Source organism: Dermatophagoides pteronyssinus, unplaced genomic scaffold (assembly GCF_027571235.1).
Source record: "Dermatophagoides pteronyssinus isolate colony J.1.1.1.1 unplaced genomic scaffold, Derpt_VIB-CSIC_2022.12 sq0022, whole genome shotgun sequence".
Lineage (NCBI taxonomy): Eukaryota > Metazoa > Arthropoda > Arachnida > Sarcoptiformes > Pyroglyphidae > Dermatophagoides > Dermatophagoides pteronyssinus.
In genome coordinates this window covers 216879-241799 of record NW_027461546.1, presented here as the reverse complement: position 1 = coordinate 241799, position 24921 = coordinate 216879, and the positions used below count along the sequence as shown (strand labels likewise).

General features: G+C 27.1%; 1 protein-coding gene and 1 long non-coding RNA gene across 2 annotated transcripts; one reads left to right on the top strand and one right to left on the bottom strand.

The window, feature by feature from the left end:
• Positions 1 to 133: 133 nt before the first annotated feature.
• LOC113799778 (uncharacterized) lies at positions 134 to 12780 on the bottom strand. The gene is made up of 4 exons (XM_027350472.2): positions 12347 to 12780; positions 2020 to 2442; positions 1491 to 1955; positions 134 to 599 (listed from the first exon to the last, which is right to left on the bottom strand). The coding sequence occupies exons 1-4, from the start codon at positions 12519 to 12521 to the stop codon at positions 352 to 354; spliced, it is 1311 nt and encodes a 436-aa protein (XP_027206273.2). The 5' UTR covers positions 12522 to 12780; the 3' UTR covers positions 134 to 351.
• LOC142645778 (uncharacterized) lies at positions 4817 to 6007 on the top strand. The gene is made up of 3 exons (XR_012846837.1): positions 4817 to 5436; positions 5488 to 5549; positions 5609 to 6007. It is a non-coding gene; the product is annotated as an uncharacterized LOC142645778 (long non-coding RNA).
• Positions 12781 to 24921: the final 12141 nt, after the last annotated feature.

The following is a 24921-nucleotide window of genomic DNA, read 5'->3' as shown; positions in this document are numbered from 1 at the left end:
TGCACACACACAGAGAGAGATAAATCTTATCAAAAATCAATGATAAAATTATTTGATGATAATATTGCTTATTTAAAATAGATCAAATTACAACTTTTTGTTTTCCATTTCAAAACAAGGTCAACCAAATTCATCAGTTTTTTCAAGATTTTTTAAAATTTTATTTTTTTGAAATTTTTTTATTGCAAAAATAAAACAAAATTTTACAGAAATAATTTGTTTGTTTGTTTTGTTGGCTGAATTTTGTTTTTTGTTTTGTATTTTCTCCAGGTTGACAAACGATTAATTAGGAAATTTACATATTTTACAAACATTTTAAGGCACAGATACAAAAAGAACGAACGAAAACAACTAAAAACAATGATTTAGCCATGAAATTATCATTATCATCGATAATGTCATAATCAAATTAAATTGATGATTATGATTGTTGTGACTGGCCCAATTTCTTTGTTGATTATGATGTAATTGAGCTTGATAATCGGTTAATTGTTTTGTTTGACCACCACCATTACCATATTGTCGTGACCAACGATTATTATTATCCAACATTGTTGTTGTCATTGTTGATTGTAATGATGGTAAACCATTTAGATAGGCTAAATAAATCAAAAAAAAATCAAAATTGAAAAATTCATTCAAAATAATGGAAAAGTTTCAATTTCAGATCAATCTTTTTCCAATATCGAATTGATCAATCAAAAAATTTACTTTGTTTGTACCTCGTTTTTCTCCCCAAAACTTTTACCACTTTTTTCTCAATGTAATAACTTTATGAAAATAATAATTTTCATTATAAAAATCTTATTTCTTTTATGATGATTATCGTCTTTTGCATTATTACAATGCAAAAAAACTTTAAAGTATAGAAAATCTCTCTTTCGTTTTATTTCGTTTTTGGCTTTAGCTTAACAACAGAAGCCAGAAAAGTAGAATTATTCAATGATGATGATGATATCAAGATTCTCTTTTCATAAGAATAATAATAATTCTATGATGATGATGATGCTGTGATGAAAGTTTTCACTCAAAAATTTTTTTTTTTATGAAAACAAGCATTAGTATTCTGAAAACATCATTCATTCATTATATTCTTATATTTGACTTTAATTCAATTCAATTCAATTGCATTATATGTGGGATTCTCTCTCTCTTTTTTCATATAAACATCAATATAGTGATTTGATTTATTCTCTCTCCTAGCTATAAAGCGAAAAACGAAAAAAAGCAAAAGAAAATGAAGCTAAAGCTTGTCTACTGTCTATAAATGATGAATTGAGTTTGAAATTTTTTTTTGGTTTCTGGCTTTTCTTTCCTCATTCTCTCTATGAACAACAACAATAACCAGAAAAAAAAGTTGAACCAAGCCAGGCCAGGATTGTTTAGATAGAATCTCTTTTTTTTGATAGTCATAAATTTTGACTGAAGAATTTGTGGTTTCTTTATTCTCTTCAGTCTCTCTCTCTTCCTCAACCAAAAACAAAACTTACTTGATGGATAGATTAATTTGATACGTTTTTTACGTATATAGTTTGTTGTTGGTATTTCTAATCGACATTCAAATATTGTACCAACTTTGATTGAATCAATTTTTAATCGATATTCAAACCATGATGTATAACGTTGTTTTGTCTGTGGTTGATTTTGATTACTTTTATTTGATATTATTGTCTGAACATTAATCCGTGGAAATGTTTGTTTAAATTGTGAATATGGTGATGACTGATGTTGATTGATCGTCATTGTTGAGATTGTATCATCAGCAATCAATTCAGAAAAGCTCAATAATGGTTTTGGATATACATTATGTGCTTGACATCTAACCATTGGTCTATCGTCATCATCATTATTATCATCATCAGCAGAAAGATTATTATCATTATTATTGAAATTTGTTGGAAAATTTAAACGACCACCATTCGAAAATATATTGAATTCAAATTTTTCAGGTGGAACTATAGTAAAAGTAAATCATGATTAATTAGTTTAATTTTGGTAAAAAAATCTCATCAAATTTACCATAGAATATAAGTTGACCTTGTCTTGAATCCTGGCTCATAATTGATGATATAACACAGGTATAATTACCACTTAATTCTAAATCAAATGATAATGTTGATTGCGATTGCGATTGCGATTGCGATTGTGATGATGGCATTAAACGTATAGCACGATATTTTGTAAATTTATCATCACCAATTTGAAAATTCATATCAAAATACGGTCGAATTGATTGACCAATATAACGATTATTATCAATATTACCTGGTATCCATTGATAAATTGGTTCAGGCCAATCATTATAAAACCAACGGACAACTAATTTTATATCCTCTTCAGGATCATATTGATAATCACAGTCCATTATAATTGAATTGGAATAATTTCGACTATCAACCGATTGATTAATCCAATGTCTGACAATTCGTACGGTTAAACAATCTGGTTGTTTTTAGTAGAAAAAGATGAAAAAAATGAAAATTAAATTAGTGAAACAAAAAACAATTAACACTGGTCATTATCCTTGTAATAATTATTATTAATAATAATGTTATTACTAATTATTATTCTAAAATAAAAATGTAGATAATTATAATTATAATGATGATGATAAAGTAAAGTAAATGTTTGAGTTTTTTGTTTCCTTTTTTTCAAGTGATTATAATTAATGGATTTTCTGGTTCACTTTAATCATTATGAAAATGATTATTATCACACATAAACCCACACACAAACACACTGATAAAATAACACCGAATTACTCTCAACACTCAATTTGAAATCCTCCCATAACGATATACAGTGAAATTTTATTATTATTATTCAACATCATTAGACAACCGAAGAATTAATAACCAACAATAAAAAAAAACATTTTCGAAAAACAATAATAATAAAAAATTTTGTTTGTTTTTCCGATTATTTTCGTATCAAATATAAATGATAATGATGGTGACAGATTTTCATTTTGTTTTTTCTTCAATTTTTGGATTAATCGGATTTATTGATTGACAAAAACTTTACATTACAAACAAACACTGAAAATTACATAATGATCGATTAAAGATCAATATATAAAAAAGTCAATGGAAATGTGCTAATGATAATATTTTGTTCTCTCTTTCTCTTGGTTCAATGAACATTCTGAAATAAAACTAAAATCACAAAAAAAGTTCATTTCGTAATTAAATAGAAAAAAAATGAATCAAAAAAAAATATCAATTGATTTTTAATATGAAAAGATCCATTCATTTAATGGATGAAAATTGTCATTTATGAAACTGAAAAAAATGATCATCGAGTGAGTGATCATCATAATGGCCAAAAACAAAAAACTTCTTGCCATGATGATGATCAAAGACAAAAAACAAAGACAAAAAAAACATCCAACATGAATTATGATAAAAGTGCTTTTCCGTTAGTTATTTGTCGTACAATGAAAGCAGAGTCTTTTTTCTCCCATTTTTGACTTTGGAGTGAATGTCATTCATTCATTCAAAACTCAATATTTATCATCATTTCGTTTTTCGATTCAAAGCAGAATTTTGAAAAAACAAAAAAAATAATTGATCAGTAAGAAGAGAGGAACAAAAAGAAGAAGAAGAAAAAATCAATTAAAGCATCCAAGATAGAATCACTTTCATTATCATTCTCAGTTAGTTATAGTTTCTCAAGAAATGAAAGACACTGAAAGAAGAGAATCATCATGAAGAATCGTTCTTTTCATTCGGGAATCATAATTTTATTTTTTTCTCCTAAAAGAATCGAAAAAAGCTTTTTCTTTTTTTTTGGTTCATTTTGATAATGAAGCATCTTTTTTCCATTTCAAATCTTCAATTCAATGACGACGACGACGACACTTTTTTTTGCTCATCATCTCATCATTTCTTATGGGAAAAATTAATCTTCTTAAAATGTGAATATTTTGTTGCTTGGTTTGGTTGTTCCAAATATCAAACTAACGAAAAATAGAAAAAAGCTGAATATTTTGGTTTTTTTCACTGCTACCATCATCAATTTCATCAAACAACAACAACAGGACATTTATAATAATTTCTTGTAATTTTTTTTCCAAGATGTTTGCAAGGAAAAAAAACGTTACACTTGCAAAAAATCTTGCATATGTAAAATGTGTGAAAAATTAATGTTTATTTTGGCTTGTTTTATTATTATTATTAATAAAACATATTCTAATTACGTTATTTTGGCTGATGAAAATATAAAGATTTGTTTTTGTTTTTATTTATGACATCAAATAAACGAAACAAACAAACGATCCATTCAAAATGTCAAAGAAAACGTTGTTATAACGCGAAAAACGAAGAAAGAAAAAGAATTTTTCTTTTTTACGATAAGAATTTGTTTTAATTATTGTTATTTGTTATTTGTTGTTTGTAACGATAAACAAAAACAACAAATAACAAGCATTGATATAAAAAACAAACATCGTTATAATATTAATTCGTGACTTTTTTTTCTGGAAGAATTTTTTTTTTTTTGTAAGCAATTAATTGCCATCATCATCATCATATGAAACAAAAATAAATAACACAAATGACACACATAATAATAATCACAGAATTACAAAGAATTTTCTTTCGAAGAATCAAACGAAAACGAAAAAATCCAAACATCCAAAAGATGTGATCAATATTTTCTTTTTCTTTCTCTATATTTGTTTGTTTTTTCCTTTATTTTGGAATTCAATCTGTCAAATTTTTTCTCCTTTATTGGAAATATTGTCCAAATTTTTTTTCTGTTCAAAGAAGAATCAAGTTGTAACGACAAATAGCAGTCCCCAGGCAGAAATTTGTCTCTTAAAAAACAGTTGTAAACTGTATAACTATTGAAAACTCTTAAAAAAATATTACGATTTTGAATTTTTATTAAAAAACTATGAAAATTAAAAACTGTTAAAAAGTTATTATCAAAGTCAGTTCTTTTTATGCATAGTCACATATTTCATGAATTATACAAAATAAAATAGCACGTGGAAAATTTTTTCATGCTCGCATCAAATATTGAAAATTTTTCTAAGTCAGAATTTAACTTGTAAAAATTTTCAAAATCAGAATTGAAATTGAAAAATTCTTTAAATCGGAATTCAAATTGAATAATTCTTTGAATACGAATTCATCGTGAAGAATTTTCAAACTTGAATCCGAATTCCTACTGAAAATTTTTCAAGTCCAATTTCAACTCTGAAAAATTTTTCAAAGTCCGATTTCGACATAGAAAATTTCTCCAAGTTCGACTTCAACTTATAAAATTTTTCTAAGCCAAAGTCGGACTTGGAAAATTATCATTATTTGTTTGATGTCGGAGAATACATAACAATTGGCTGTTCTGTTATAAGTCCCTTTTCCGCTTATGTTCTTTATGGCCATTAATCAATCTGTTTTTAATGGGTGATATCTTTAATTTTTATGCCATTAAGTAAGTAAAAATGCTATGTTGTTCACAATATTCAATCTCTTTTTGCCCAAGTTTCAGTATTCTGTCCAATAATCCATGTCGAATCATTTAGAAAACAATCAAAAACAATACAGGTATAAATCTAAGAATGAATGAATTTTCTTCGTTTGCTAATACAATTTTTAATCTTCAGCCAAATTCAAAACTTATCATCAAATTTAATATCGGAAACAAATTACAATCTAAATTACAATCCAAATGACGATACAGAAAGCTTTTCTGACTGATAATGGATTCAACTCATTGTTTGCAATAATCGGAAAAAGTGGTCAAGGAATCGGGACAAATGCATTAAGATGGGCATGAAATTGTCTATAATCAAAAAGAATATGAACAATTCACTTGATTGATTGATATTTGAAAATATTTGGCTACAGAAGAAGCTAACATTTTGTGAGCGTTGGATTTAGATGATATTGAGAGCCAATGTTGAATCGAAAAGTCAATTTTGTTAATTACTGTATTTTTTTGAATTGTACAATTTTATTATGATTTTTTTGATTTAAAAATAAAAATTGATATTCTTAACCGATCAATTAGCTTGAATAATTAATTAAGAATCAAGGGATTTAAATTTTGGACCGGTAAAACCCCCATTTCGGTTCATTCGGAAAACTCTTAAAAAACAGTTTTAAACTTCGAAAAATCGTGCGTTTTTTAAGACTCTGAGAATGGTGTTTTAAGAGTTAACGATTTACTGTTCTGCGACTGTTTTTCAAGAGAAATATTTTTCCCTGGGTCATCAATTTTTTTGTTTGTTTTCCTTATGGTTCAATGTGAAAGCTAAAGTTGAAAATGAAATAAATGACCACTATTTGTACACACTCATTATAGTCATAATGACAATAACAACAAAAGAAAAAAACAATCGGGAAATATGTGTGTTCAATATACGTTTGTCAAATCAATCAATTAATAATAATTTTTCTACCCTTTGGCTGTTTTGTTTTGTGTTTTGTGACAGACAAACAAGCAAAATTCATATATGATAATTATTTTGCAATTGAAAATTGAAGAAAAATCCAAGAAGAAAAAAATGGATGTGATTCTCAATCAATAAATCAGGCTCAAATAATGAATGAAAGTGTGTGTATGTCACCAATAAGTCATTGAACTAGAATCGAAATTCTTTTCCCTTGTTGTAGTTCTTGTTTCGAGAATCGAGAATAGCCAGAAAATCAGAGAAAAAAATCGATTTCAAAACACCAGCCAAAAATACAAAAGTCAAGTGTGTGCGAATCGAAAACAGAATTTGAATCAAAATCAGAATTGGATGCACACATAGAGAATCAAAACACGATTCTAACATTAAAAAGACGAAAAAACGGATTCAGATTCGGTTGAATTCATTTTCAGTCATTTTCACGACCATTTTTTTTTGTTTTTTGGTTCAATAGTGAAAATGTCATTTATTTTCTCTCTGTTTCATTCATCGTCAGTCATTTTATCGTATTTTGAATATCAGCTTCTGATCATCATCATCATCATAAAACAATGGCAATTTGAAGAAACGAATGTTGTTGTTTGGGTGACTTTCTCTTTGTTTCTTTTCTATCGATACTGATAACGATAATCAAGATGCTTAACAAAACAACAAAGCAAAACATTTAGGAAAAAAACATTCAATTTTGATTGTTAGAAGTTGAATGGGGAAAAACAACAACATTGTTTTGCTTTTCATTCATTTATTCATTCAATTCATTCACTAAACACACTAAACATCATTATCAAATCTATTCTTTTTCAAACATTTGAATTTTTATCACACATTTGAACAGTCATATAGAAAAACTTTCCATCAAATCATTGCATAGCAATAATCATTATATAAGTTGATTTTCAATTGTCAATTTGGCAACAGATTCTCTTTGACGATCAATTTAGAAACATTTATGAATGAATGAATGAAAGTCTGTAGAATGATTACATTGAATACGAAAAGATTGTTCAGAAAGAATCCCGAAACAAATTATACAAATTAAATAATCATTTTGTTTTGTTTTGTTTTTTTCAAATTCATTTCCAACATTGAATACCAAATGAATGAATAAATTGATGTAAAAAAATTCAATTTTCTAAATTGAAAACAGCAACAACACTTTGAAATAGTGAGAAAATGACCAGAAGATCCTTTTTTTATGGAAATAAAATTCTTTATCAATCAATTTTGAGCGAAATGCAAGATGAGAAAGAGAGAATTTCTTAAAATGAAATTGAAATTCTCTTTTTGCTTCTTTCTCGCATTTGTAAAGCCAAATTCAATTTGAATATTCAGCAGGAAATGAACGAGAAGAATGAAAAGCGAAATTTTCTTCTGCTGTTTTTCATCAATTGAAATTCAAAACATCAAAAACATTTAACCAAAAGCGATTCACTGTGCTTGCTCATCATTTGCATTTGTATATCTGTATAGTGTCTGTTAATGTTTATTTTGTTTTGTTTTTTTCAGTTTTCCGAACTTTAAATTTTTTACTTTTTTCATCATCATTTCAATCTCAATTGAATTCAATCAATTTTGGTTCAAAGATGCTACACTATCCTATCTGTGTTTATCTAAAGCAAGAATATATTTTTTTTTTATTTTCAAAACTTTTCCTCTTAAACTTTTTCCTATCTGAATCCAGCCAGAAAAAAAAGGAAATCGATCTTTTTTTTACCCAAAACGAAGCCGGAATATTGTTTCGAAATGAAAATAAACTTTTTTTGTATCCCTCCGATATCAAAACAACAGAAAGAATTCACTCTGATAATGAAATCAATTTTCAAGGGATGATTAAAAGGAAAAAGTTTCAAGTTTTCTCTTTTTCTTTTTGTTTGAACTTTTTCTCCCCATTTATATTTTGTTTCAATTTCTTTAACTGATGACGCATCGTTATCATCATCATTATCAGTGATGATAATGATGATTTTCAAGTAATGAGAAAAGAAAACATTGATTTTCATTTTTGTCATGTAACATTGATGATGATGATTGAATAATTGAATTTTCATTTGAAAAAAGGTGGAAAGAAGAAGAGAAAAACATTTTTTTAGTTGTTTTTGGTTTTAGTCAGCAATTTTTATTCCAAAAATCATCATTCCAACGGGTTAAATCAATATTTTTCTTTTCAATTAAGAATTTTTTCACTTTAAAAACAAAGTTTTTTTCCCCATTTATATTGATGATGGCCAATTATCAAATCACACACACATGTGTAGGATGTGTATCTGGATGATGAGAGTTGATGACAGCTACGACAACACTTTGGCATCTAATCGGTCAAATTATCAACTTTTTTTCATTCATTCATTCAGTTGTTACACTACTACTGGTTGATTTCATTGTCTGCAAGTTCACCATTGCTGACATTTATTTATGACAAATGTTCAACAAAAAAAAACAACAATGATTGATCACCATTCATCATCATCATAAAAAATTATAGCAAAACATATAGAGACACTGACTATAGTCGGTCAGAGTCAATTCAGGTCATAGAAATAAATCAGCAGCAGCAGCATTTTTACTCATCACCTATCTACCCACCACTCACTTACCCAGACAGACAAACAAACAATCACACAAAAAAACAAATTTCAACATGAAATATATCCACTGAAAAAAAATGAAATAAAAGTAAATTATGAATGAGAGGAGAGATACATTGGACATCATACACGTACATTCGTATACAACGGTAATCATAGACATAGATAACGGTAATAATAACCGAAAATTATTATTATTATTATTGTTGGTAGTGTTGGTACATGTAATTATTACGATGACGACAATGATGATTATGATGATGATGATGAAAACATTTATTACTAAAAATGTATCTATATAGGTAGATACATACCTGCCATTTATTTATTTTTGTTTGTTTGACTTGACTTTTTTGTTTGTTACATTTTCTATATCAAAATGATGATGATGATGATGATAGTATCACTAATTAATCATCAAAGAAATGTGCTATATGTATGTGTGTGTGTGTGTGTGTGAGTGTATGAGACACGCACAAGATACATTTTCCATCTAGGAACATTTTATTTCAAAAATATATTATATATCCGACGTGTGACATGACAGAAGGTTCTTATCGTATAGAAATAGAAAACAAGAACAGAGACAAAAACACATTGTATTATTTATTTATTTAGATTCTAGAAATTCCTATCTAGTTTATTGACTTTTGATTATTATAGTGAAAGAAGTAATCAAAAAAAAGCACAAAGTTTCAAAAAAATTTGAAATTCAAATTCTTTTTTCAATTTTTCTATATCGATTTCATATCATCATTATTCAATAAAGAATCCAATATTTTTTGTTTTCCATAAGGGAATATTACAGCAACAACAACATAATATGATATTGGAGATAATCAATTAAGGGAATTTTTTTTTCGTTTTTTGTTTCACAAATCATCATCATCATTATATCATAAAATAACACCCACACACATACAACGATCAAACAAATTGAATAACCATCATCCTGATGATCATGATCATCATCCATCAAAACAGCCATCAAAAAATAGTGTTTCAAATATTGTCAGGAAAAGAACAAAAATGAAATGCCTTAAAGCTTTCGAAGAGAGAAAAAAAACAATAGACAATATTCTTTCTCCATCATCATCATCATCAAATTGAATAAAAGTCAAGTGCATTTGATGATCCAAACAAGCAAAAACGAAAATATCTCCTGGGATATTCTAGAATAGAGAGAGAATATTCTTTCTTCAATCTTTCAATTCAGTTCCAAAGAAAAATTTATCCAAAAAAATAGAAAATATGAATTTTTCAAGTGAAGAAATGCAAACTGAAAGATATTTTTCATTTTTCTGCTTCTTTCAAAATATTCAATATTCGATTTAACCAACCAAAACTAAACTAAACTAACTGTCAAATACATACGTCTGGTAAACGGAATGAAAACAACAAAGATTTTTCTGATCATGATGATCTTAACAACACACACTGAGAGAAACATAATGGGGAATGTATTTTTTGGATGGTAGGAAAAATTATTTTCATATTTTCTTGCGATTGTTGGTTGTCGATTGTCAATATTTTTATATGTTTTGTTTGTACATTGAACACACACATATTTATGCAATTTATCCGATAACAAATCAAGCGCATCAATCGAAAACGAAGGAAATGAAGAAAAATCCATTTTACCTTATAATATTCATTTTGACTTTTCGATTTGGAACAACAACAACAAAATAACAAATCGAAATGAAAGAATATGTTTCATATGAATAAATGTTTGCTCCCATTTCAAAAATATATTACAAGGAACTTATTTTTATCAAAAATCTTATTAAATGTAATAAAAATGGAAAAATTCAGCTCCTTTATCAGTGATCATCATCGTTACAATTATCGTTGCAATTCACAAATGATATTTTTCTTTTTTTAAAAGGAAAAAAACCACTAGAGGCAATCGATAGATTCATCATCATCATAATAATAATAAGATTATTATTGCTGTTGCTGGTTGACGAAAAAAAACGAACGAGATACAATTATGAGGGTAGTTTTATTCTGAAAATGATGATGAAAATGTACATTTTCATTTCATTATCGTTTGTTATTTCTTTATGCATAGATATTCTCATTACATTTGGTTGGGTTTTCAGTTTTTGATCATCTTGAGTTCCAAAGAACGAAAAAAAACAATTAGAAAGAAAAATAATTAAGAACTTTTTCCAAGAAGATGAAGAAGAAACGACTATAACCATTTCATTTTTGAAATGCAAATCAATCAACTAACCAAGCGAACAAAAAAAAACATTGTTTTTTAGCAACAACAACAAAAAAATATGATCAATAATCATGTACGAATCATTATCAGTACCGGTATATGTTTTTTGTTATCAAAAAATGAATAATTTTTTTCTGTTTCCTACCTGCCGACCTGAACCATATGTTAATTAAAATATGTTCCATTTTACCTGAAACCTTGGTGGGAATATATTAAAATTTTTCGGTCAACCAACAACAACAACAAAAAGTCATTATGATTATTAATCGAAAAATGAATGTAAATGATTTTGATTATTAATTGAATGAACAAAATGAAAAAATATTGATCAAAACAAAAAAAAAACTAACAACAAAAACACAGCTTGGGTTTTGTGTTAATCAGGTTTTTTTTTGAAAAAAAACTCAGGTAACAGAAATAAAAAATCACCTGGATAAATGAATCAACAACCAAACAAAATGAAACTACGGTGTTTTACCTATTGGTAGTCAGGTGAAAATAAATGTTTTGTATATGTAAAAGTTCTCATTCACTCACTTCAAATTCAATTCATATCGACAAAAATGAAAAAAAAATTCTGTTTCCTAATGATTTTTCTCATTCATTCGTTGTTCGATTTGATATTTTTTCAATAATAATAATAATAATAATAATAATTTCTGACAAACATAAATAAATGTTGTTGTTGTTTTTCATTATGTCAACGACAGCTGACAATGAAACAATATTCAGGAATTTTAACAATAACAACGACGACAACAACAACTTTTTTTTGTTGTTGATTATGTAACACACACGAAATGTACATTGTGAATACAATTTACTTGTTCAATGAAAATTGATCGATTTTTTTCTTTCTTTCTTTCTTTCATTCACTTTTTTTTTGCTTATATGATAAATGAATAGAAAGTCGTAGAAAAATACTAAGGAATAAAGAAAATTCCGTTGTTATTTGTTATTTGTTTTGTTTTTTTTGTTTCGTGTTAGAAATCAAAATGACAAGAATATTACAAAAAAAAAAAACGTTAACAGAATCGATATGAATTTTTTCTTTTCTTCTTTTTGATCGACTAAAAACAAAAATCGAAAAAAATAAAGAATGAAAATCTTTACCTGAAATTAATTGTACTAATATTAATGATATTAATAACATTTTTCCAATCGAATTCCTGGTGGATAAAATATTTTTTTGTAAACAATGTTGATGATGATTATGTATTGGTGGCCATAATTGCCAATACCAATGAAATAATGATTTTCTGATAATGAACATTGATTTTAAATTCATAATTTTTTATTTGGACAATAGATTTTTTTCACACAAAAGTTGATTTGAATTGAATTGATTGCACACAAGAATTAAATTGTTGGATAGAATCTGATGAGGAACGGAATGGAAATTACATTGAATTTTTGTTTTTGGAAAACAAAACGCGCACACATAGAGAATGTATTACACACACATTTCGTTTTATTTTTGCAATATGCTTTTGTCTCGTATAATCTCTTTGTCCAAAGTTGCTGTTGATCAGACTAACAACAGAATCAAGAATGAAAGAATTTTTTTTTGTTGGTGAAAAAACACCAAAAAAGTATCAAACTTTGTTCAAATTTACAACCACTACTTTGGATCCAATTGGTTGATAATGATAGCAGCAAATAAAAAAGGAAACTGAAATTCTGGAAACAAACAAAACAAAAATTCTGGTAATTTATCACGAAATTCTCGGTTCTCTCTTGATGTCTGCTGTACAACTATGTGAGATTCATCCATATGTATACAAATCATGCTCCGTTCATGACCAAACAAAACAGCAAAAAAATGGCCCATATGAACAATGTTTTAATATTCTGCGTGTTTTGTTTCTCTTTCGCTTTTGGCTATTGGTATTCGATGTTTTTTGTTCAAAACCAAAAATCTTGCAAACAAAATTATTCAGATTTTTTTTTTTTGATTTTGGGTTATCCCAAACAAACGAAAAAAAAAAACTTTGTGGCCAGAAAAAACAAAGCCAGTTTTGTTTAATCGAAATCAAACAGAAAACCAACAAAAAAAAGTGGTTGTTTAACAAGGTGTATTTTTTCCTGGTAAAAATCAAGAATCACATGTTCAGGGTAGAAATTCTGTTTGGAGAGAGATAGAGTAAAAAAAAGTATTTCAAACAAACAACCAAACAACTAATTGGAAAAGTTTTCAAGTGTCAAAAATGAAAAACAGAAAAAAAAATTCAAAAACATTTCATTTCAAGTTTAATATGAACAAGTAAATTATTCACACTCACACAAGCACAAGCACATCAAAAATGATGCAAGAAAAAAACATTTTCAAAAAAATTTTCGAATGAAAAACCAAAAACAAAACGAAAAAAATCTTGAACAGAATCTTCTGGAATTTTTGTTTGAGAGAAGAAAAACAAAACAAAAATGGAAATGATAATTACAATTATCTTGTCTCTCTCTATTTTTAATATGTCTGTCATCATCATGATCATCATTATAGCTTTTAACCAGTTTTTTCTTCTGTTTCATTCATTCATTCATTAAATGTTATTATCAGCTTTCATCATTAACATGGAAAAAATTATGGAATATCATCATCATCATCAACGAATTAATTCCATTTTAATGATAACAAATGAGTGAAAAAGAAGCGAAAGAGATGCATATTATGACCAGAAAAAATTACTACTACTTTATACAATGTATAATACAGAATTTACCATACAGAATTTACATATTCAGTATACGATTCAGTGTGACAGAATTTTAATCCAAATTTTTGCTGATTTTAATGTTTATTTGACAAAAAAAATTTGTTTTCCATAGTTGTTGTTGTTGTTGATGTTAATGTTGTTGTAGAAAAAATTTTTCAACAACAACAACAAAATTATCTGTTTGCGAATAAAATTCAAATATGACATGTTTGTGTAAGCAGTGATGATGGTTTTTTTCTGAACTAAGTGACAATGTTTTGTATGTGTAATGATAATAATAAATATATTTGCCTTTTGGCTATTTTGACTTTAACAACCGACAAAAAATGCGAAATAGTTTTTTTTTGAACAAAATGAAGATAAAGTTGTTTTTTTTTGGGAAACTTTACAAAAAGATTTTTTTTGCTGAAAAAAATCTTTTTGAAAATTGAAAATCAATAAAGTTCAAAAACAATGACAGAAAATCATTGATTTTTGGTAAAACTTTTTGTTTTTGTAACAATTTTTGCAGAAAAAAAATATCTATCATCTTAGATCTTAGACTAGATAGATCAATCACAAATGAGAATCTCTTTTATCCGATAAATTTAAAAACAAAGGTATTTCCGGGAAACTTTCCTGAAAAAAAGTAACACAAAAAAAAAAAGATACGAATTCTAATCAAATCAACAACAAACCAAACACCTCGAGTTTTCAACAAACTAAAAAAAAATTGCTACGTTGACACCATCGCTTATAAGCGATTCGATGAAAATGATTGATTATAATTGATTTTTTCGTTTTGTTTCGTTTCGTGATTATAAATTCATTCATAGAATTTATGTATAGCCCATTATTATACTGATGATGATCAGTATTATATTCCATACGGTTATTATTCAAACCAGATAGGAAAAAACACTCAAATATTGGGCTGGGAATTTTTTTTTTTTGGAAATTCTTTGAAGCAATCAAAACCTTTACAATAATCAACCGCCACCACCATTATCATCATCATTCAAATTATTCGATGACATTATTCTTTTCGTGGTAATTTATGGAATAATGATGATGGTTCTAACAACAGCAACAACAAAATAATCAAATTTTCCTTGGTAAATAATTGCCCAGGAAAACAAAAATGGTTTTCTCCGGCGACAGAAAGCGAGCAACACCTTTAGAAAAATTATTTTCAAATAAATTTTTCGCTGAAGAAAATTTGAATAAAAATTCATTTTTTCCTGTTGTTGTTGTTGTTGTTGTCGACCATTATTCAATTCAAATCATCCATCGTTGTAAAGCACTGAGAGAGAAAAAACACAAGTTTCTTTTTCTTGCTAAACAACAACAACAAACATAATGATCATCAAACACAATGAATGAATATAGAACCACCATAGGCGCCATTTTCTTGATTCTTTTCATAAATGTCGTTTATTATATTTCCACAAACAACAACAATAACAACAGAAAATATCCATTATTTTAGATTTATGATGTTTAAGGATGGGTTGAGAAAGAAGACAGAGAAAGGGAGAAACAGTAACAAAAGAAAAAGTGATGCAAATCAACAGAAAAACTAAATTTCATCATAATTTCATTTTTATTTATTTATAATGGGTTTTTTGGTGGATTTTTTTTAGATGTTTGAATATTGGTTGATAATGGTGATAAAAAGAATTTGGGTCTGGAGTTTGGAGAGTGAAAAACACTTGAAAAAATTGAAAATTTTCATGTTTTGTTTCCAAAAAAGCAAAGCAGATTTTTTCGATGATGAAGAATCCTAATCTTGACAGTTTGTGCAAGTGAAAAAAAATTCACAATTGATTGACAGAATCATTGAAATATTCATTTTTTTCCGTAAAATCAATGTTTTTTTTAAAAAAATTCAACTAATTATTTTTGAAACGAATATTCTTAGCAAAAGTAGAATTTCATCGATCCAATATCATTATTCAGTTTATCTAATTTCTTGATTTTTTGACATTTTCAATCAGTTTTTCAGTCAAATTTCTCTCAAATCCAATTTGACAAATCTTCTTTCACATTTTGATGAATATTATCGTTAAAACGAATTGGATGTGGTAACGAAAAATAGTCTTACAAGACGAAACTAACAACAAATTAGATACAATTTACACACACACACATGGAGTAAACATAAATCCAATGAAGAAAAAAATAGACAAAACAAAATTCTTGACGCCCAGAATTTCATTATTGCTCTCTGTTGCTGTTCTGTTGTGTTTTTGTTTATGTTTTGTTTTCGTGAATCAAATTCAATGTTGTTGTTTCATAGCTGAAATGAACCATACAAACACCTCAATTATTATTCTAAACATATAAAAACACCACACACATAAAGGTTGAATCATTTTGTGTTTAGGGAAAGAGAGAAGAAATTTTCCATGTGACAAAATGCAGAGCAAATCAATGGAACAAAAAAGAGAGAAATATAATAATAATGAAAGTCAATGAAGTGTATGGTTAAATTGTTTTTTGATTTGCTGCTTTGTTTTGTTTTTGGCTGTTTGGTTGTTTTTGCTGTTTTGCTGTATTTGTCAAACTGAAAAAGAATAATGAAATGAAAAAATAACGATACTGAGAAATAAATCGACCAAGTAGAACCAAATTTGGAATCATGTTTTTTTTTCTCCCAATTTGAACCCAAACAAAATGACAATAAAATGAGAAAATTGGCTACGACATGATGTTTCGATTTTGTTTGTTTTTCTGGAATTTTTCCAATCAAACGATGATGATCCAAATCAATTATCAATTGATGAATAAATCAAGCTGTATTATATCGATATCACGATGAATTTCTAAGAAAATTTCATATTTTTAAACATAATTTATGAATAACCCCCCAAAAATTGTATCATTTTGTAATAACGATGGTAATTTGTTTAAATAAATAGGAAAAAAACAAATAACGGTAATCAAAATGATTCGGAATAATAATAATCAACTGAAATAACAAACAAATAAACCGTTTTTTCGACTGAATATTGAGTATAATTTCATGAAAATACACAAAAAAAAGAAAAAGAAATTATCGTAATGATCGAAACAAAACAAAAATGGCAATAACATTGGTAAAAACGAAAAAGAAATCGACCGAAAATGGAAAATGTTATTTCAAGAAAATAACAACAACAGAATAAAACTGGAATCCAATATATGAATGTTTCTAATATTGACATTGGTGGATATGTTGAAGCAAGGCAAAACGTGAATTACATGTAAAATAAATAAACAGAACAAAAAAACCAAGAATTTTATTACAAATCACACACACAGAGAGAATCCAGAATGTTTACCTGAACGTTTTTCTTAACTAGGTTGACTGTTGGGATTTTATTCTCTCTGATATCATCAATGATGATATTACCTGCTGCCTTTACATGATAATAATAATAATGATGATGTTTTTTCGTTTGATTCTTTAGAATTTTGATCATCATCATTATCGTTATTGTTATTGTAAATGGATTGGAAAAAAATGGAAAATTTCTATGGAAAATGTTCAAAAGATGAATATAAAAAAATGAAAATTTTGCTGTTATGAAAAATCGAAGCAAGGGAAAAAATTCTGGTTCAGAATATTCATACATTCAGCGAATTGAATTGACAATACATCAATTTGATGATAATAATTCAATATATCAAAAAAAAAATCCAAAGCAGGAAGAAAAAAATTCTGGGTTAGATTCGGATGGAAATATAATGGATGCCAACACAACAATCACATGCATGGTATAGAATATTCTATTAGGTTTGGTTTTGGTTTGGTAAGTAGTAAAATAAATTAGATTTATTTATGCATCTTTTTTTTGATTTCAAAAAGGAAAAAACAAAGCAGTCATAGTCAACCTAACCTCGTTGAACTATGAATCATAGCTCAATTAAGCAAACAGACTCATCTCAGAAAAAAAAATTTCTTCTACAAGCTTTCTCTGCTTACTTTTACTAATATCGAAAAAAAATCGAAAGATAATGTACAATTAATAAACACTAAAATCGATGATAATGATAATGATAGTGACATCCAAAATAACAACTAATGATAACTATATAAAAAAAATTAATCCAAACGGTAGCTTTAAAGCATCCAACACCGACACACCAACACCAGCACACATAACAATAATTTATATTAATGTCCCATTGTCATTATCATTTTTGTTTTGTTTTGTTGTTGTTTTTTGGTTTCAGTTTTTTTGCTGTTGTTTTTGTTTTCATTAAATAACATTATTGAAAGGAAATGAATCTCGATTTGTTGTTGTTGTTGTTGTTGTTGTTTGTAGCTGTTGTTTTCAAAGAATATTTATCGAAAAAATTCGGAAATAAATTCTTGCCCAGTCGATATTCTGCTGTAGTCGTTTCATTCAATTCAATTCAATTCATTTATGTTTGTAACGTGACAATCGAAATAAATTGCCTAATAATAATAACTATAACTATAAATATAAATCCGGATAAGTTTTTTTCGGTGTGTAAAAATGAAAATGAAAGTTATTTATAATATTTTACACACAATCATTGATAATCATCGACAACAACAAATCCAGAATCCAAAAGAAACACATTTCTAAATGATGATGATGATGACAATCACGAAGAAGAATTTTTTCTTCCATTTTACTTATGGTCGCCATTTCGTTTCGTTTTGTTTCGTTTTCGTTTTTTTTTTCGGTGATAAATTATTATTATTTCTGAAATCTCGAAATCGATACATCAATTTTCGTTTACCCAATTTCATGTGTGTGTGTATTTGGCTATTTTTCTTCCGTTTTTCCAGATTTTTTGAAAACAGCAGCAAGAAAAGAAATTCTTTTCATTTTGATGACAAAAAAAAACATCGTTGTAGCAATTTTCGTTTATTTTGTTGAAAAAAAACGATTTCAATCGATTCAATGTTTTGAAATTTAAAAAAAGGATACTTTTTTTCGCTTTGACCGGTGAAATGTTGAAATGTTTTTTTTCCCTGATAATTAATGATGATTCTATCGTTTTTGGTTTTTCCCTAAATAAATAGTGCGAACGATAGAAAGAATATTCTTTAGGTCAATTTTTCGACCATTGACTATAATCAATCATTATCATTTTTTTTGTAACCTACATTTCCAGATGAAAAGTCTACCTGATATATATTTGAAGCTAATCTGATCAAATATTCATTACATCATCATCATGTTTTTCAACATTTGATTTATGTTTTTTATTTCAAATGTAATTTTACCTTGTTTTTTTTGTTTTATTTCATTCGCTTCTTTTGCCAAAATTTTTCATCATAGCATCGAGAAATGTCAATGTCATTTGTTTCTATATATGATTTATCTATGTAATAGCATTACATTTTTCTTTCACAGAATCTTCTGAAAAAAATGACATTCTTTTTTCACTCTTTTTTCCCATTCAACCAACTGCCATTATTATAATGATGATGACTGAATTATTCCATTTTGTTTTTGCTTTGTTTCGAAAAAGAAAAAATAATAGAATCTTTTCCATTTTTTTTGCCCATTATTAATGCTTTTCGAGATTTGATTTCGAAACAAAAGAAAGAAAAACCAATCAAATCAGAAAAGAAAAAAAAACATTAAGTAATAAATTCTTGTATCACATGAATTTGAAGTGAATGAATTTTCATTCAACAACAACAACAAAAAGACAAAAGAAGAAAGACATTGAATTTATTGAAAATGAATATAAATCGATTTTCGGCGAATGATGATGATGATGATGTTTAATGGGTGAATCTTTCACGAAATTCATATTTGAATTCTGATTTTCATATCGATCTTTATGATGATGATGATCAATTTTTTTGGATTTGTTGTCGTTGAATCTTCAAGACTCATCATTATCTCAGGTTTTAACCCTTGACGATATTGAAAAAAAAGTTATGAATTTATTTGTTTGCTTTTTCAAAATTAGTTTTTCACATTTTTTGGTTTGATTATTGATATCATCATCATCATCATCATTGATTTGATTGCATGATGAAAACTGTGCAAACAAACAAAGAAAATTTGATTAGCTTTTTTCGGTTGAAAATGTTTATTGGAATTTTTTTTCGGCTAAGTTCGTTATGAAATTTTTTTTTGTTTTCGGCCAAAAATAATCAAGAAAAACCAAAATAAAATGAAGAAATATGGCCAAATTTTTTTCATTCGCTCAAATATTAAACCAAACAAACCATAGTGATTTGGTAATTTGAAAATATTCATAATATCCAACAAGAAAAAAAAGATAAATGGATTTTCTTGTGAAGAAAAAAATTGTGTGAATTTTTTTTCTGGGTTGAAATCACTGACATAGAAAAAAACATTTCTTGATTCTGGAAATCTCAAGAATCAAGAAAGGGGAAAAAATGTGTTGTTTTTTCCTCTGCAAATGTGTGTGTGTGTTGATGACATGAAAATTAATAATGCGAAGATGAAGAAAAGAAGAAAATTTGTTTTGTTTTGTTTGCCACTTTTCTGCGCTTTTCATCCATCATCCAGAATGAGGATTTGATGGCAAGAAACACATATATATGATTAGGGGAGATGTTTGTTTTTCTTTGGGATGATGAATTTAATTTTTTTTCCAATGCTTCTTCTTCAATGCCTAATTTTTTTCCCTTATAATTTAAATAATTGAATAAGATTACCGACCGAAAGAAAAAAAAAGAAAAATTAAGCATCTTTCCAATGAAAGTAATTCTGTGGCAATATTCTTTTTTTTGATTAATTATTCGATTGAAATTTTTTCTTGATAAGATTAATGAGAATTTTCGATAAAAACGATTATTAACCAGAAAATGTGAATACCGCAATTTGGAATTTTAAAAAAAATTCGAGCACGTGACTTGATCGAATTTTGTTTATTTTTTGGAAAATAACTCCAGAAAACTTTCGGGAAGATTTCTTGAAAGTTTCTTTGAATTTTTGTTTGTTCTGGGTTTTTTTTTGTAAAAGTTTGTTTTTTTCCTGGTAAAATTAATGCGAATGCATCCATTTCACATTTTTCTTTTTGGTTAATTCAAGTTGTTTTTTTTATTCCTACTTTTACTAATTTAATTTGCAAAAGATTTTTTTCGTTTTCCTGTTTTGCATCGCAAATTATGCTACTGTTTTGTTTCATTTTATCATGGTGAATCCATTCTTTCTGGATTCTTTTTCCCCGGTTGTTGTTGTTGTTTTCCTGGTATAGTTCGGTTTGGTTGACTAAATAACTTATGATGATACTGCATCATCACATGCACGCACTCAATTATGACCAGAATCTTCTCTTTTGGGCATTATATTTTTCACTTCACTTGAAAAAAAATTCTGGCATTTTGGCATTCTTTGTTTCAGTTTAGTCAATTTTATTTTGTTTTTCTATCAATAAAAAGGATTGAAATTTACTACTGGATGATGTTACGCACACAATCAATCACAATTGTTATTTGTTTTGTATCATACTGTCATTATCATCAACAAAAAACAAACATAAACGCAATAAATCACCATATTTGATTTTTGATTGAAAAAAAATATCATTGCCATTTGTAAATATGAAAATAAATAGAGTTTTTGTTTTGTTTGTTTACCAAATTGTCATCATCATTTGAACAAATTCATATTAATAGCTTAAAGGAAAAATTTCCAGCAATAAACGATCATCATTTTCTATATTTGTGTGTTTTGGAAATGAATAAAAATTAATCGAAGAACAAAACTGAGACAAAATATCAAACACGTTCATTTTGGCTGTGTTTTCTCTCTGTCAGTGCATATATGCCAAAAAATGAACAATTTTTCTTCACAAAGTAAAGTCATTTTTTATCACATTTTTAAAAATACATTTTCTTCACAATAATATATCTATGTGTGTGTTTGAATATTTGATTTGGATAAATTCTTGAGAAATGAAACATTTGGAACTTTTTTTTTATAGGAAACTTTCCTATACTGAACACGCCAACCATTTTTTTTTTCATTCTTCGTTTGCTTTGCTCGAAATATCCCGAGAGAGAAACATTTTTTCTTTCTCTCATTCTCTCTCTCTCGGGATGTTTCATCTCTTTTCAGTCAGTTTAGTTTAGTTTAGTTAGTCAGTTATATTCAGGTTGGCGTCATCGGTTTGGTTACAAACATATTTTTCATCATCATCAACAACCAAGACGTTGATGAAGAAAAACGAAAAGAAAATTTGCATCAGTTGAAAAAAAAGTTCTTTAACATCGACGTTGGATAGTTTTCGGTTTTTCGGTAACTTTTTAGTGTGATAATAGAGTTTGAATTTCTGTTTGCCAGCCAAATTTTTGAATATTTTTCAAAGGTCGCCATATAAATCAGGTGAATTCATTTATCTCACCTAAACGTCGACATAATTAATTTTTATTTCTCGAGAATTTTTTTTGCATCAGTTGTTTTTGGGTTGTCAAAAATAGAGATTTAGTCAAACTCTTTTCTGTTTGATTATTGGAGCAAAATGAATCTTTTAATTCTCATATGGAAAGTAGAAGAAGAAGAAGAATATTTTACGGTCTGTCATTGTCATTTTTTCCTTCAAAACAAAACAAACAAACAACGATTAATCCTATTTTTTTGGTTGATTGAAAATGATCAAAACAAAATAAAAAAAACAATGAAAATCTATATAAAACTGTAACAGAATATTCTGTTGAAACATTCCTGAATGACTAACTGATCTGATCATCCATTAGATATTTTTTTTCTTTGCCTATCAATCGATGATGCTCAAATATATAAATAAAAAGATAAAGATTTATTCGCCTGATTTAATTTTTCTTTTTCCATTTTATACAATGTTTTTTTGTCTTGTCTGGTCTGGTTTGGTTTGATTGGTATGCTGTGTGTATTAAGCAAACAGACACAGAAGAAAATGGCAAAATTGTTGGTCATTTTTTCAGATATGTCTGTTGTTTAAACCATGATGACCACACTGAATTAACATGCCACCATGTTTTGTTTTGTTTTGATACAGATTAAATATTGAAATATGCACGCCGATCAAAACAAAACAAAAACACAGAATTATCGATCAATATCATTACAATTTTGACAATTAAGACATGAATGATATTCTATCTCTCTCTCTCTTCTTCACTCGTTTTTCCATTATTCCCTCATCGAGTTTAACAACAACATTAATTGTCAATTAACTATTTATTCTACATTTCACATTTTCATGAATGTTTTATCTTTTACTTTTTTTTTTTGTTTGTAAAAAATATATTCATTACATTTCTCTATTTACACATTAATTGTCAATTTCAATTAATTTCTCGAATACCACTCGAAATAGATAATATATTTTTGTTAATCAGCAGAACAATTATCATTTTAGGTTAAACAAAAAAAAAACAAAAAACATATAAAATGCATTTATATAATTCGATTGCATAATAATTCGGTTGCTACATAACATCTATAAAAGCAAAAAAACAAAATTCATATTTTTTATTTAGATAAAAAACAAACAAACGAGTGATATCTTATCTCTCCATTGGTTATGTTTTTTTTCCAATTCCAATTTCCTGTTGTTGTTGTTGAAAATCATCATATTTTTTGGTGGAAAAATAAAAACAAGCAGAGATAAGAAAATTTTTTCCGTTTCTTGTTGTTTGTTTGTTATAACCGATAAGCAATTTGACCAAGAAATTTTTTTCTCATTTCGAAAAAACCAATTCAATGTTTTTTGATTGGTTTTCTTTCTTTCTATTTACACACAAGCAGCAGTTGATAGCCATTTCCTTTTTTACATTCACATTCTTTGCATTCTGTTTGTTTGAATGAATCATTGAAGAAATTCTCTATTCAATTCCCTATTCAATCTCTATTACTCTATATATTCGGGAAAATAAATGTTTGATGATCCATAATTAATAAGCTAAATGAAATGAAATGAAATGATCATCATAGTTGAAAGTAAAAGTTCTTTGATTTTTCTGAAAGCTAGTTGATCATTTTTCTCCACAATCTATCTCTCTCTCAGTTTTGCCTTAATTTTTTAGATAAAAATATTTTCGGAATAAATGAATCGATCGATCGATTTTGGTTTGATTTTCTCTATCTCTCTCTCTCTTTGGGTTTTTTTCCTCACTTGATTTCAACATTGCCTGTCAGAACAAACAAACAAACAAAAAATTGATTGAATTTTTGATGATGATGATAAACAAACATCACTAGTATTGATAAACATTATTTTAAATGATAAATCATGGATGATGATGTGGACGTGGAATTCAATTAGCTTTCACAAGAAAAAAAAATTGAGAAAATAACGAGAGAAAAAACAAAACATACGCCAGATTGTGTGTGTGTGTAATGTTGATGTTGGTAATGAGAAAGAGAAAATTTAATTTCCAGAAGAATATTCTGTTTTTGGGTATCTATGACGGCAGCGTCAAGAGAATATTCTTCTTTTTTACTTATTTTCTCATTATATAATTATCAAACATCTTCAAACAGTAATTATTCTTTGCCTTCTTATTTTCAACAACAACCAACGACGATGATGATGAAAAGTTGATTGTCATGGAAATAAAAATGAAAAAAAAATTTAATTTAATTTAAAATAAATTAATTTTTCGTTGAAAAAAATGAGTAAAAGTAATGTGGAAGAAAGAAGAAAAGAAAACTATGAAGATATTTGATGCTCGCATATAATTACATAGACATTCACTTTTTTCAGTTTCAATTTTCGGTGAAAAAAAAGAAACTTTTCTTCATTGTAGAATTGAATTGTTTTTGCTCTCCTGTTGTTGTTGTTGTTGAAAAATGTGTAATATAAGTAAGTAAATAAATAAATAAATGTAAAGTAAGTCGATATACGTAAGTAAGTAAGTGTTTTTCAAAAGAAAATTGTTGTTATTACAATGATGATGATGATAATAAAAGTGTGTGTGTTAATATTGAATCGATTGTAAAGAAAATTTCTATAAATTTTATATCATGTAACTTTTGTGTGTGTGTAAAAGAAAAATGTTTTTTT

Coding starts and splice junctions, on each gene's coding strand:
- LOC113799778 (XM_027350472.2), bottom strand. CDS start 12,521: ATGAATTTAAAATCAATGTTCATTATCAGAAAATCATTATTTCATTGG. Junction 2,443..12,346: donor ATTAGTACAATTAATTTCAG/GTAAAGATTTTC, acceptor AAAAACAACCAG/ATTGTTTAACCGTACGAATT. Junction 1,956..2,019: donor AGGTCAACTTATATTCTATG/GTAAATTTGATG, acceptor CTTTTACTATAG/TTCCACCTGAAAAATTTGAA.